At 41.0% G+C, this 14,987-nt stretch overlaps 1 protein-coding gene across 3 annotated transcripts; it reads left to right on the top strand.

Annotated features, from left to right (window-relative positions):
* Positions 1–603: 603 nt before the first annotated feature.
* On the top strand, positions 604–13,068 carry golt1ba (golgi transport 1Ba). 3 transcript variants are annotated; one of them, XR_001858659.2, is made up of 6 exons: positions 604–744; positions 3,131–3,222; positions 5,351–5,529; positions 6,494–6,575; positions 11,271–11,333; positions 12,417–13,068. XR_001858659.2 is itself a non-coding variant. In XM_017715392.2 (6 exons), exons 1-5 carry the CDS (start codon positions 720–722, stop codon positions 11,277–11,279), a joined length of 387 nt encoding a protein of 128 aa, XP_017570881.1. In that variant the 5' UTR covers positions 604–719; the 3' UTR covers positions 11,280–11,305; positions 12,417–13,068. The 3 variants fall into 3 exon arrangements, 2 of the variants coding, with proteins under 2 accessions (XP_017570881.1, XP_017570880.1); XM_017715392.2 differs by having other exon boundaries at positions 11,271–11,305; XM_017715391.2 differs by lacking the exon at positions 11,271–11,333.
* Positions 13,069–14,987: the final 1,919 nt, after the last annotated feature.

The raw sequence follows: 14,987 nt of genomic DNA, 5'->3' as shown, positions 1-14,987 counted from the left end.
ATAGAAAATATTTATTCTCAAGTGTCTATTAGGAAAATATTAGAGCAAAATAATTATTTTTAATTTATTTTATTTATATAATTATTTTAATTTCTATGTTTTGGGAGAGGCCCTTCACGTTTTTAATAATTTTTTTTCTCTTTTTTTTAATGCATTTATTCAAAACACGTCACTACTACACTAAATGGGCAAATTAACAGCAGCAAAATAAACAACAATAATACAAAGTGAAATACAATCAAATATATAAACAATACAAATAAATAATACTTTAAAAAATAAATAAAAACTAAAAAAATAATATCATAACAATATACAAAATATTGCTAATCATTTATCATTAATTATTTATCATTTATGAGCGAACTTCAATACGACAGATACGGCTGCGTCCCAATAAACGAATCCACCCTTCTTTTCTTTTCTGCTGCCCTTCACTGTGCCTGATCAGGTGCCCACGTCTTCACCACATGTTGCACCGTGGCTGCGCTGACTGGCGTGTGGGTCCGCCACCAAGTCGGGAGAAAAACAAGGCGAGCAGACAAGAAAAGAAGTTTCGATCTCCTGCGATTGGAACGCGGCCGGGAAAGGGGACTTTTACTCTGTTAAAAAGCTGCGTACCGCGCATGCGCACAGAGCGCAAGACGTGGACGCTCCTGGAACAGCTGCTGCTGTAGTGGAACAGAACGGGGTTCTAGCTAAATCGGTTCTCTGCCAAGATGATCTCCCTCACTGACTCGCAGAGTAAGATCCACGCCTTCTTCAAGGTCTTATCACGAGTAGTGTCTTCAGCGCGAGGCTGAAGTTCGGTTTTTATTCGCCAGCTCCTTGTTCGAATTCTCCCGTTCCACCTTAAGGGGTGCAGCTGTCAGAATGTAACTGCCGCACCATTTAAGGTGGAACGGTGAAATCCGAATAAGAAGCTGACTTAATAGAACAGCGCTGTGTTGTTGTGTGTCATAGTTCCTGAGAAAGAAACCGTTTTTATCGGGATAATGACCAACATTAGTGTCAGTTCCAGCTTAACAACTCACTACTGAACATCCAGTATGTTCTGTCCGGTCTCATGACATGAACCAACCAATATATCATGTGCTTGCAGTTAGTGACCCGGCCTTTATGGCCATATGGCTGCGTTCACGTCACCAGGCTGAAGTGGCGCTGATCCGGTTTGTTTGCCCTGATGTGACTCCGATCTGGTGTTTTCAGGACTGTGTGAACACAAATCTGATCTTTCCAAATATGACCTGAGCCACTTTCATATGGGGTCCTAGATCGGATACGTGTCCGATTTGTAGCCCTGAGACCTTAATGAGACACTCAGATGCGCTTTTTGTCCGCTGCTCATGTGCCCTCATTAAGCGTTACCACGGCAACAGCGCCGAAAAGCCTGTAAACGGTGGAAAAGCAGCTCATCTCACCTTCTTCTCCTCCGTCTGGATCTAATAATGAAGCTGAGGGCTGATCAGAGTTAATGATCTTCTCAGCAAAGCTCGTTCTGCTCGTTAGTTTGTGCTGAAGATGCAGTGATTCAGTCACGTGACGTTACTGAGTAGGAGGAGCTCATGAGGGTCAGTTCAGGAGCCGGTTCACCACATTAATGACCGATTTGAGTCACTGACCTAAACCAGTGTGAACCATCAAATCAGAGAGATCGGATCTGAGCAAGGAGGCTTGTGATGTGAACGTGGCTGAAGTTGGATCTTGCAAGAATGTGCTGATTGTTACTCCAGTCAGGCCACAGTTTGTACACACAAAGAGATGGTTCTTCATGGGTTCTCTATTAAACCAGTTCTGAACCAGTTTTGATGGTGTAAAACCACAAACAACACATTCTCCATCAATCTGAAGAACCGTTTCACCATGCAAAGAACCAGTTGAGCTTGAAATGGTTCTATATAGAATCGTTCTAAACAGGACCGTTCCCTTTACTAGAGTACCCTTGAAAGAATCATGTTTTGTGTGAGTGTAAAGCCTTTCCGGAAGAGTAGATGCTGTTACTGCAGCAAAGGAGAACAAATATACTGTTAATGTCCTTCATTTCAGAAGAAACACAGCAAAAATTATGGTTCCTCAAGGGTTCTTTAGTAAAGAAAATGGTTCTATGTGGAACCATGAACGCTTTGCATGATTAAAGGGTGCTTTACATGTTTAAAGGGTTTCTCAGACAGTTCCACCTTAAATTCTGTGCCACCTTAAATTTAGTGCTATGTTAATTGCAGTGTCACCCTGAAAGAAGTTCCCCCTTAAATCCTGTGCCGCCTTAATTTTATTACAACGTTGATTGACGTACCACCTTAAATTCTGTGCCTCCTTAAAGTCACTGCTATGCTGATTGAAGTTCCACCTTAAATTCAGTGCTAACATAAATGCAGTTCCACCTTAATTTCAGTGCCAGCGTAAACTCAGTGCTACCTTAAAAGAAGTTCCACCTTAAATTCAGTGCTACCTAAGTGCAGTTCCACCTTAAAAGCAGCTCCACCTTAACAAAATCATGATGTGTGCTGGTCCTGCTGAGCATCAGGCTGGGAGCAGGTGAGACATTGAGCTCCGTGCGTGAGTTTGTAGGTGTTGTGTGAGAGAGGGGCCCATTGTGACATCACGTGTGGCAAGCTGCCAACATTCCTCCCATTCATTCCCTATGGGGGAAAATATCGTCTTTGAACGATAATATTCCGGAAACCGTACGTCGGATCGCTTAGAAAAGCTCAAGCAACCTAATCAGGTATAGGTCCTACGATCCTGCAACGTTTCGTGGCTCTAGCTCGAAAGTTAGGAAGAGTAGTACAGAATAATAAGAAGAAGATTACGAAGAACAGTAAGGTGTCTTTTTCAAGTTCCACCTTAAATTCTGTGCTTGGCTTTTTCATTTGAATCGTAATTGAAGTGTTGGTCAGAAAAATCGCAGTGAGATATTTTGCCAAAATAATAATCAGAATAAAGACGTAGAGACCCTGTCACTAACTGCAGGCACATGGTGGTCATGGACATTCTGCTGCTTCTCCAGCAGTAGCAGAGCCCTTTTTGGCCGTGCTCCATCAATCTGAAGAACTATTTATGCATGAAAAGGTTCTGTGTTGGAACTCATGGTACTCGTTGTTCAGTTGATTCTCTTCTGTTCACTCTGCAGAAATCGGGATGGGATTGACAGGCTTCGGAGTGTTTTTCCTGTTCTTTGGAATGATTCTGTTTTTTGACAAAGCGCTCCTCGCGATTGGAAACGTAAGTGTAACGTACGTTATAAGAGGTGTTTGTGGGAGTAAAGTGTGTGAATTGGTGTGACTGATGGTAAAAACTGCTGTGTGAAGTTTTTATCATTAGCATTCCTGAGAAACATGCAGCTGCAGATGTTGAGTGACTTGGGTGTAAATTTCATGATGAATGGACCAACAGAAACGGCCCAAAACATGGAATATATTCTGGTTCCAGTGACTTACATTGTGTGTAGATAGATAGATGTATGTGTGTGTGTGTGTGTGTGTGTGTGTGTGTGTGTGTGTGTGTGTGTGTGTGTGTGTGTGTGTGTGTGTGTATATATATACCAGCAGTTTTACCATCAGTCACACCAGTTCCCACGCTTTATATATATATATATATATATATAGTACTGTGTGAAATTCTTAGACACCCAAGACACATTTTCAAACTCTATTTATTTGTGTAGTTTGTGTTTATTTGCAGAGAAAAGTGTAAATATTTGAATAAACAAAATTTTAACAAAATTTATAGAATATTAATTAATAATAACAGTGATTTTCTGCACGTTAGTGTGTTTGTTTACCCATCTCCAAGCCTCTCCTCCTCGAGGAAGTCCAGTATTATATGTAGTTATAAAGCAGCTCCTGGTTTGACCAATCAGTGCTCAGTAAATTGAGCTCATGATGTAATTGATGATATTAACGAGTCTCTGTGGCGGCTGTGAAGGTGTCCAGGAAAAATATGGACCCAAGAAATTCTTGTTCCTTTTTATAGTTTTTCTGTTTATCTGAATTATGAATACGACTTTATTCTAATGTATATTGTGATAAACTCACTGCTGAGGTCAACTGGTTAAACATTCGCTTAGACGCCTAAAACCTTCACAGTATGTATATATATATATATATATATATATATATATATATATATATATATATATATTATATATATGTGTATATTTGTATAACAATAACTTTATTTCACCAAGTATCTTCCAAATACAAGGAATTACTTACTGTAACACACTGAACAGACCAGACGAGCACATAGACTGTTAACAAATATTTCTTTAAAGGGCAAATCAAATAAAAATTCCTTAATTATATAAGAAATAAGGAATAATGAAGAGCAGCTAGAAATATCTATACATATGTAGGTGTGAGTAGAAATACGATATAATAACTATTATATATGGAATATTACAGAATTATATGAACATTTGAAGAAAGTTAACAATAAATGATTGTATTATTTAACATATTGGAAAGAATTCTATATAAAGTGTGCCATAACTTTCGCACAGGCCTCATGTTTTTCCCCCCATTATGTGTTAAATTTAGCAAATAAACTGTAATTGTGCCAAAATGTTTGCATATGAAAAGATATACACTAACTTTCAAAAGTTTGGATCATATTAATAATCGTCATTCCAGACACGTCTAACATTTCTTAGAGCTTCTTTCTGTCTGTCCGGGTCCTAATAATTTCATTATGGAGAAATTTGGGAAAAATAGCGGAATTCCCCTTTAATACTGTTCTTCTCAGATAAATGTGATCTGTATACGACATCAGTCTGAACAGATCAGCTCATGAACTGAGCCACATGCGCAAAAGAGCAGAGCGTCACGCGGCTCATCCAGAGGTAAACAACTACGACTGCCAACGAACGCCGGTCGCTCCCGGAGGATCAGCTTCATCTTCGGCATCATAGGAGCATCATGAACCTTCACTGACCGACAGCTGGGCTCTTCACTCAGATTGTGTTCAGCTCAAAGTAAAAAGGGCGCGGTCACTTTGGTTCACGTCCTCGGATTCTCCAAACTTTTAGATGTTCTTTGACGCTGCAGCCTCGTTCTCCTGCGGCCGCGTTCGGACATTTCTTTCAGAATCTCTTCAAACACGAATGTCGAGCGGCATTGGCGGAAAAGTCGACGTGCGAGTTACGATCTGACTGTTGAGACGATTTACATTAAGATATGCAGAACATATTTACAGCACAGACCTTTTCGGTGAACTGTGATGGCAGAAAAACAAACAAACAAAAAAATAAATAAATAACCGTAATCGAGGTAAAACTCTTGATTTGAGGCCACATCGCCCAGCACGACTTCGTGTTTCTCTGTTGTTTCTCCACATGCTTTGTTTTCTGCAGATCCTGTTTGTGGTGGGCTTAGCGTTCGTCATCGGCCTGGAGAGGACCTTCAGGTTCTTCTTCCAGAAGCACAAGATGAAAGCCACCAGCTTCTTCCTCGGAGGGGTCTTCGTGGTGCTGATCGGGTGGCCCATCATTGGAGTGGTTCTAGAGTTTTATGGCTTTTTCCTTTTATTCAGGTGAGGATCTTAATCTTAACTGAACTGTGTTTGCTGTTTTTAGGTCTGCACTCTTAGAAAAGATGGTTTTTAAGGGTTCTGTGCACTGAAGATTCTTCAGGTGTTCTTTGTAGAACCATAAACTCTCAAAGAACCATTTGCATGATTAAACAGTTCCTTACACCATGAAAGGGTTCTTCAGATCGATTGGTGTGATGTACATGGTTCGATACAGAGCCTTGTTGAAAAGGGTTCTGTGTAGCACCAAAAAGTTTTCTTCTATGTTTATGATGTCAAGCCTGTAACAATAGAAGAACGCTATGTAGAACCATCTCCGGCACATTCTCCACCAATGTGAAGACCCCGTTCAGCATGCATAGAACCCTTTAATCATGCAAAAGGTTCTTTGAGTGTCCGTGGTTCTATATTGAACCATTTTCTTGATTAAAGAACCCTCGAAGAACCAATTTTAAGTGTATTGTGATGAAAATGGTTCTATATAGAGCTGTGAACACTCAAAAAAACCTTTGTATGATTAAAAGGTTCTTTTCATTATGAAGTGGTTCTTCAGATTTATAGAGAATGTGCTGTAGATGATTCTGTATAGAACCTTTTTGAAACTGGTTCCATGTAGCACCAAAAAGGGTTTTATTGTGACGATGTGAAGCCGGTAACAATAGAAGAACGCTTTTTGGTGCTGTGTAGAACCATTTTAATCATGCAAAGGGTTCTTTGCGTGCTCATGGTTCTGTATAGAACCCTTGAAGAACCATCTTTCTTAAGCATGTGTAATCCATCACTTAGAATAGAATACGTAGAACGTATTGTGATGGAATGCTTGAGAAGTCAGCGACAGTAGTTGATTATTTAGACCAGCTTTTTGCAGTCCAGTCCTCGTTCCAGACTCCAGTCCGTTCCACATTTTCCTTTTGGTCCTGTTGTAGAAGAATAGATAGACTTATGTTGTCTTTCTCTCTGTGTGAAGGGGTTTCTTCCCAGTGGTTATTGGCTTCATCAGAAGGATACCGGTCCTGGGCTCCTTGCTGAATCTGCCCTTCGTTAGTGGGGTAAGTGTGTGGACTGGTGCATTAGAGTGCAGTGGGACTACTTTACATCTGTCTACTTCTTCAAAGGGAAATTCCACTGATGTTTCAAAAGAGAAAGTTACAGACTCTTTACAGTGGTGGTGATAGGAACCAGGCGTCGCCATGACTACAACACAAATATGGACATTTTATTTACCGTCCAGAACCACAAGAGAACCTACACAAGCTTTATATGGAATGTTGATGATGGAAAAATAGTGGAAAAATCTGAAAAAATAAGTTTTCTTTGGGGACTATTTTGCCTTAGAACACGCTGCATGTATCCCTCCACCATGTATGGATTTAAATGAATGGATTAACAAGGAGTTTTAGGGCCAAACTTTATCACAAAGGTATTGTAATACAATGTGTGTGTTTACATGCACTTAATAATCCAGTCACTGCAGGAAATCAGATTTTTGTCAGTAATCCGATCAACACGTTTACATGCACTAGAGTAATCAGATAATGGGGAAACTCCAGGTCTACATGAGTCAGACAGTAACCAGATAACGGGGAAACTCCAGGTCTACACGAGTCAGACAGTAATCGGATAACGGGGAAACTCCAGGTCTACACGAGTCAGACAGTAATCGGATAACGGGGAAACTCCAGGTCTACATGAGTCAGACAGTAATCAGATAATGGGGAAACTCCAGGTCTACAGGAGTCAGACAGTAATCAGATAATGGGGAAACTCCAGGTCCACAGGAGTCAGACAGTAATCAGATAATGGGGAAACTCCAGGTCTACACGAGTCAGACAGTAATCAGATAATGGGGAAACTCCAGGTCTACATGAGTCAGACAGTAATCAGATAATGGGGAAACTCCAGGTCTACATGAGTCAGACAGTAGTCAGATAACGGGGAAACTCCAGGTCTACAGGAGTCAGACAGTAATCAGATAATGGGGAAACTCCAGGTCTACACGAGTCAGACAGTAATCAGATAACGGGGAAACTCCAGGTCTACACGAGTCAGACAGTAATCGGATAACGGGGAAACTCCAGGTCTACATGAGTCAGACAGTAATCAGATAATGGGGAAACTCCAGGTCTACACGAGTCAGACAGTAATCAGATAATGGGGAAACTCCAGGTCTACACGAGTCAGACAGTAATCAGATAATGGGGAAACTCCAGATCTACACGAGTCAGACGGTAATCAGATAATGGGGAAACTCCAGGTCTACATGAGTTAGACGGTAATCAGATAATGGGGAAACTCCAGGTCTACATGAGTCAGACAGTAATCAGATAATGGGAAAACTCCAGGTCTACAGGAGTCAGACAGTAATCAGATAATGGGGAAACTCCAGGTCTACAGGAGTCAGACAGTAATCAGATAATGGGGAAACTCCAGGTCTACAGGAGTCAGACAGTAATCAGATAATGGGGAAACTCCAGGTCTACATGAGTCAGACAGTAATCAGATAATGGGGAAACTCCAGGTCTACATGAATCAGACAGTAATCAGATAATGGGGAAACTCCAGGTCTACATGAATCAGACAGTAATCAGATAATGGGGAAACTCCAGGTCTACATGAGTCAGACAGTAATCAGATAATGGGGAAACTCCAGGTCTACATGAGTCAGACAGTAATCAGATAATGGGGAAACTCCAGGTCTACAGGAGTCAGACAGTAATCAGATAATGGGGAAACTCCAGGTCTACAGGAGTCAGACAGTAATCAGATAATGGGGAAACTCCAGGTCTACAGGAGTCAGACAGTAATCAGATAATGAGGAAACTCCAGGTCTACATGAGTCGGACAGTAATCAGATAATGGGGAAACTCCAGGTCTACATGAGTCAGACAGTAATCAGATAATGGGGAAACTCCAGGTCTACAGGAGTCAGACAGTAATCAGATAATGGGGAAACTCCGGGTCTACAGGAGTCAGACAGTAATCAGATAATGGGGAAACTCCGGGTCTACAGGAGTCAGACAGTAATCAGATAATGGGGAAACTCCAGGTCTACAGGAGTCAGACAGTAATCAGATAATGGGGAAACTCCAGGTCTACATGAGTCAGACAGTAATCAGATAATGGGGAAACTCCAGGTCTACAGGAGTCAGACAGTAATCAGATAATGGGGAAACTCCAGGTCTACATGAGTCAGACGGTAATCAGATTTCTGCTTTACAATCAGCCAATAGACATAGATAATTTAGAAGATGAAGAAGATTCATCTCGCGGAGACGCTGCTCACTTATTTCCGGTACCGGCGTCTGATTTCGCACATGCCCAGACTGAGAAATCTGAAAGAAATCAGAGTAAGAGTTCACATGTACGGAGAAATCTGATTACTGTGCTAAAATCCAGCCTCTTTGTTAGATTTTTAATCAGATTTCTTGACCTTACTCTGATCTAAGAAATCATAGTGTGCTGTTTACATGTTCATTTGAGTAGTCAGATAACAGCAGTTGTCCGATTATGATTGGATTATTGAGTACAGGTAAGCGCACTCATGGTCTCGAGCATCCGGCAGTGAATTCCGAACCATTTCATGTAGGAACTTTCTGTGAGGGGCTTTTAGAGGCGGACGTCTGGTTCCTATCACCACCACTGTGAACAGTCCTGACTCGGTAAGTTTCTCCGGAACGGAGCGTTTCACACCAGACCGCTCTGAACGACTCTGTTTACAAATTAACCAGTTACTTAAATGGAAATTGTTAAAAAAAAAGGTGGAGTTCCCCTTTCACTTTGTAGCTGTGTGTAACTGCACGGAATTTGTAGTTTTGCATTGTAACCCAAGTGCTTCTAACAGCTGGAGTTCCTGCTATGTCACTGATTAAAATAGAGATTAGTAACTTACAGTGCTGGTAGTGTTTACACACTCTCAGGAATAAAGGTACTGAACTGTCTCTGGGGTGGAACCCTCAAGGCTCCGTCTCAGTGCCTTTAGTCAGGGAACATAACTGAACCATAATCCACTGAAATGATCTGTTCTAAGCTGGACTGACTCCACACACCCCGCCCCGCCTCGCCTCCAGGCTTTTATTCTACTGCTCTGGTTTAAAACATTCAGTTATGAAAAGGAACAAATACCAACTTTTCACCTGGAGAAGCTGATTTAAGCTCCACAATCAGACTTTAAACCCACTGTAGAACCTCTGAGGGAACATCTACACTGTTTGTACCTTAATGAACGAAACATGTACCTGCATAGAACCTTCATTTTAACAGTGCAGTATGTTTTGCATTTGAACTGCCTGTTTGTACAGCGTCTTCTGTTTACGTCACTCAGCTGTAGCAGGTCGCTTGTAGCTTCCCTTTAGTACCAAATTGTCAGTTTTCTACTAAAAGTCAAAAACTTTCAAGGAATATTTATTCCCAAAAATGGAAATAATGGTCTAAAATGAGCAGAGGCCACAACAACGTGCCTGGATGATAGATCATATACATTCTTTGCAAAGAGGGTCCTATATAGTACCCAAAAAAGGTTCCCTCTCTTGTAACAATAGCAGAACCCTTTTTGGTGCTGTATAGAATTGTTTTAAAAGGTTTTTTAAGGAATTAAGTAGTAAATATTCTCTGTTTTGTAGATTATGCATAATAAAGATCACCCTAGTCATAAATAATGCTAATAATTCATGCATTAGAGACGATGCACCCCAAAAAAGCCATGCATCTTCGTTTTTGTCCTTTTTTGGTTTTCTGCATTATTTGAACTCTGACTTCGTCCTTTAGGTTGTCTGTAAATTTCATGGTCAGTGGAGCAATAGCTGTGTTTCAAAATGACATAGAACAACAAGCTCTTTACATTAACTTGCATAGAAAGTTAAGACTGTTTTTGGCGTCTCCTGTAAAATTACAGTTTTGAAGATGCATGGACAGCAACGATAAGAACCTCATGACTTTGTGGAGGCAACTGCAGCAAAGTTTTATCAGCGCACACAGAGCCGGCCCTGACCAACGTGGTGCCCTAGGCGAGATTTTGGTTGGTGCCCCCTGCATCATCAATCATCGGGTTTATACGCTCACACAGACTCGGCAAAGCTTTATGTTTTTGAGTTTTTTTTTATTTTAAAACGAAAACAACAGTAAAATCAATAATAAATAAACTAATAAAAAGTGAATGAATTATAAATATAATCGTATAACAATAAATAAATATAAAGGTGTTGCACAAAAAATATTTTAAAACTATTTGACGTAAAGTAGTGCAGAGAACAACTTTCTGCTTATTGTAGAGTCTCTAATCGACGAGGATTAAGACCTGCTTATTTAGTGAAAATGGGGAGGGGGGGTCTTTTCAAGGGGGGGGGGTTCAGGTGATAGGTGTGTTGTTATTATAATAATTATTAATTTGACTAATATTATTAAACAATGAAGTTATGATGATTATGTGGACTTGTTTCCATATTTATTAATCGTTCATTTGTACAAAAAAAAAAAAAAAAACATGCACGCGAGCGCCCCCCCCTGGACAGACGGCACCCCTAGCATTTGCCTATATCGCCTAATGGAAGGGCCGGCCCTGAGCGCACACAAAAATAACTAGTTTCTCAATTTGAGCACAGAGATGGTACCATAAGCTTTGCCTTTAAAGAACCCTTGAAGAACCCTTGAAGAACCCCGTCTTTTACGAATGTGCGTCTGCCTGTTTTCACCTGACGCAATGAAAACAGATTGTTCCTGTCTTTGAATGTGTCTTTGTTTTCTTAAAGCCTTCGTAAGGCTGAGAGGACAATCAGCGAACTTGGTCAGTCACTGCTTCACCCCCCCTGCATGTGAGCATGTACCTGTCTGAGAGCGCTGGGTATTTCTGCTCAGTTTATGTTGATGTTTGTGATTATGACTGTGTTCGGTGTCGTCTGACGAGGGACAGCATATTCAGATATTCAACACCTTCAGGTTTCAGGGTGTTTTTTTTAAACAGGGTCAGTAGTTAAGTAGTCAGGGGAGAGGGCCAGAATAAGCCCACCTCAATCTAAGTAAGAATACATGTCATATGGATTTCATTGTCTAGCAATAATTCCTATAATAAAAGAAAGAATAATCTCTCTTTCAACACAAACAAGCACATTTTATATGAATTATTAAAAGCCTAGGCTGGGTGTAAATGGGCCTCTTGTTCCATGGACCCTCACAGAGCAGGTACTGTTTGGGTGGTGGGTCATTCTCAGCACTGCAGTAACACTGACGGTGGTGTGTTAGTGTGTGTTGCGTTGGTCTGAGTGGATCAGACACAGTGCTGCTGGAGTTTTTAAACACCTCAGTGTCACTGCTGGACTGAGAATAGTCCACCAACCAAAAACATCCAGACAACAGCGTCCTGTGGGCAGCGTCCTGTGACCACTGATGAAGGACTAGAGGATGACCAACACAAACTGTGCAGCAGCAGATGAGCTGTCGTCTCTGACTTTACATCTACAAGGTGGACCGACAAGGTAGGAGTGTCTAATAGAGTGGACAGTGAGTGGACACAGTGTTTAAAAACTCCAGCAGGACTGCTGTGTCTGATCCACTCACACCAGCACAACACACACTAACACACCACCACCACGTCAGTGTTACTGCAGTGCTGAGAATGACCCACCACCCAAATAGCACCTGCTCTATGAGGGTCCATGGGGGTCCTGACCACTGAAGAACAGGGTAACAGAGTATCAGAGAAACAGATGGACTACAGTCTGTAACTGTAGAACTACAGAGTGCAGCTATACAGTAAGTGGAGCTGATAAGATGGACAAGGATGTGGTCAGAATGTTGTACCTGATTCAGATGGTAAATCCGAAATATACCCACGAGCATATGAGGTTAAATCAAAGCCCTGATCAGATTCTAAACGTTCCTTCTGTTTTGTTTTTCAGTACGTGGACAAAGTGGGAGAGAGCAACAACATGGTGTAAAGGAAACTGCACTCGTCTTTCTACTTATTTATGATGGATTTCCTAAAATAGCATCAACTCCTAAACAGTCAAACCAAATATTTTTAAGATCCTGTTATGGACGTTTTTCCATACGGACATCTTTCCAGCTAAAAGGAAGTGTCAGTGTTTCCCCCCCCCGACACAAAAACAAAGGAACTGTGTGGGAAATACTGAAGAAGACCGCTCATGGAGCTTCATCACATGGTCTGACACAGCCTTACCCCCCCCAAAACATGTCCTAAAGCCCACTGAAACCCTCTGCGTGTCAGTGGTGGGAATGCCACGTGGGACGTGATTAGTGTTCCTGACTGATTTCTGAAGCAGAACCTGGATTCTGCGACACTGACGGCTCTTTTGCATTGCCGTGCCTTTGGTCCTGCTTACGGAGTGAAGGGAGCTGCATCGCTTTGTCATGAATGGCTTGTTCTCGCTGAGCTTGTGCAGAGGCCGCCCCACGCGGCAGGTACAGCCCAGGCCTCTGAGCGAGCTGGTCTTTCGTCACTACTCCTTTTTATAAGTTGAGCTGCTATTGACTGGTCGTTCAACTGCACAAAACTTTGTAAATACAGATTAAAAAAAGAGAAAACAACAATCTTTGTGTGTTGAGTCTCACTTTGACATCCGGATGCCGTAATGCAGGGGTGTCCAGTCTTATCCACAAAGGGCCAGTGTGGCTGCCAGAGGTGGACGAAGTACACAAACCCTGTACCTGAGTTAAAGTCGAGACACCAGGTAAAATATTCCTCCAGTAAAAGTAGAAGTTCCTCCCTTTAGACCTCCACTTGAGTAAAAGTACTAAAGTATTTCCCTTCAAATGTACTTAAGTATAAAGTAAAAGTACTAAAAGAGGAATTCTGGCTCTGATGTCCTGTTATCATTTTTATAACCAGACTGGCTTCATGAACTCATTTCAGGTGAAAGTCCTCCAGCGTCTCTCTTGGTAAACCAGTCTTTTAATAGAACGTCATTAATTAGTGACGCTGACGTCTATTAAAATGATCAGAAGCACAAAACACTGAAGGTAAACAGTTTCCATCAGGGAGAACCGAGTGGCTCTGAAATCACTTTTTACACACAAGCAAAGTTTCAGTTTCAGATTTATTTACAACTTAGTTCCAAGTTTAAGTTGAATAAAAACTGGCTTTAAACTCAGGATCACAGATGAGCTCCTTTACTATGTTGATCTGTAGGCGTCTGTTCATAAACATAAACCAGCCCAAACTCATTTACTATAAAATGAAATGGTGTTTGTAGAAATTCAGAAAAAAGCCGCGTCAGTCTCGACTGCATATGTGGACATATTTCTATATTGAGCTCTATTTACACAAAGTTAGGTTAGTTCATCATTTATGTTGAACAGACTCTCCCAAAGTTTTACGCTGCTGCGCTGACGTTGAACCGCGTGCTGCACTGGGTCGGTATGACCAACAGGTCAAAACCAGCTCTAAACAAAGTGACCGCTGGGCCCTGATTGGTGCTCTGGCTTTGCGCATCTTTCGTTTTGACATGTGACGTTTTTATACACACAGAAACCAAAAGGAACGACAGATTTCTCAAAATGTAGGAGGAGAAAGTCGGATATTAGACTCTGAAATGTAGTGGAGTGAAAGGAGAAAGTCCAGAACAGAGAAACTTCAGTACAGATACACCAAAAATACTAAAGTACAGAAACTAATTACATTTACTCAGATACTCAGTTACTGTCCAGCACTGGTGGCTACGGGTTTTCACGCGAAACAAGCTGGAACTCACCTTATTCCCCTTGCTTAATCAGTTCAGATCAGATCAGGTGATCTCCTGCTTTGTTGGAATGAAAACCTGCCACATTGCATGAAAATGAATGTAAAACTATATTAATGAACAATATTCTAAACATCTGGGTAATAGTATAATCTCAAATAGCTGCTTGATTTTTTTAAACTGAAAATATGTTCACGTCTTCTACAGAGAACACGCTTCTGTGCATTTTAATTGTTGAATTTTTATATCACATATAAGAATGTAAATAAAAAAACATGAACATGGCACATTTTTTATTTTGTTTTATTTTTGTTCACTTTGTTAAGCTCAACAATTAGAGAGAGGTTGTGCTCTGGAAATTGCAGAAAGTGCCATGTTCAAGTTGGTTTTGTTTTGACTTTAATTTCATTTAGCAAATCAACAAAACGTGCAGTCCCAATTCCAAAAAAATTGGGACGCTATGTAAAATGTAAATAAAAGTAAACAAAATTAGAATGCAATGCTTTGTGAATCTCATAGACCCATATTTCATTCATAGCAGAATATAGAACACATATAAGACCTGGGACTGTTGAGCAGCTAGAATCCCACATCAGACAAGAATGGGACAACATTTCTCTCCCAAACCTCCAGCAACTGGTCTCCTCACTTCCCAGATGTTTACAGACTGTTGTTAAAGAATAGGGGAGGCTACTCAATGGTAGACACGACCCTGTCCCGACTTTTTTGAGATGCGTTGCTGCCATCAAGTTCTAAGTGAGTTAATGTTTT

The sequence above is a fragment of the Pygocentrus nattereri genome, chromosome 1, assembly GCF_015220715.1.
Source record: "Pygocentrus nattereri isolate fPygNat1 chromosome 1, fPygNat1.pri, whole genome shotgun sequence".
NCBI classification, from domain to species: Eukaryota; Metazoa; Chordata; class Actinopteri; order Characiformes; family Serrasalmidae; genus Pygocentrus; species Pygocentrus nattereri.
Note: the sequence above shows the minus strand (reverse complement) of the source record. Positions and strands in the feature narration are given on the sequence as shown.

Coding starts and splice junctions, on each gene's coding strand:
- golt1ba (XM_017715391.2), top strand. CDS start 720: ATGATCTCCCTCACTGACTCGCAGA. Junction 5,530..6,493: donor GGCTTTTTCCTTTTATTCAG/GTGAGGATCTTA, acceptor CTCTGTGTGAAG/GGGTTTCTTCCCAGTGGTTA. Junction 6,576..12,416: donor ATCTGCCCTTCGTTAGTGGG/GTAAGTGTGTGG, acceptor TTTGTTTTTCAG/TACGTGGACAAAGTGGGAGA.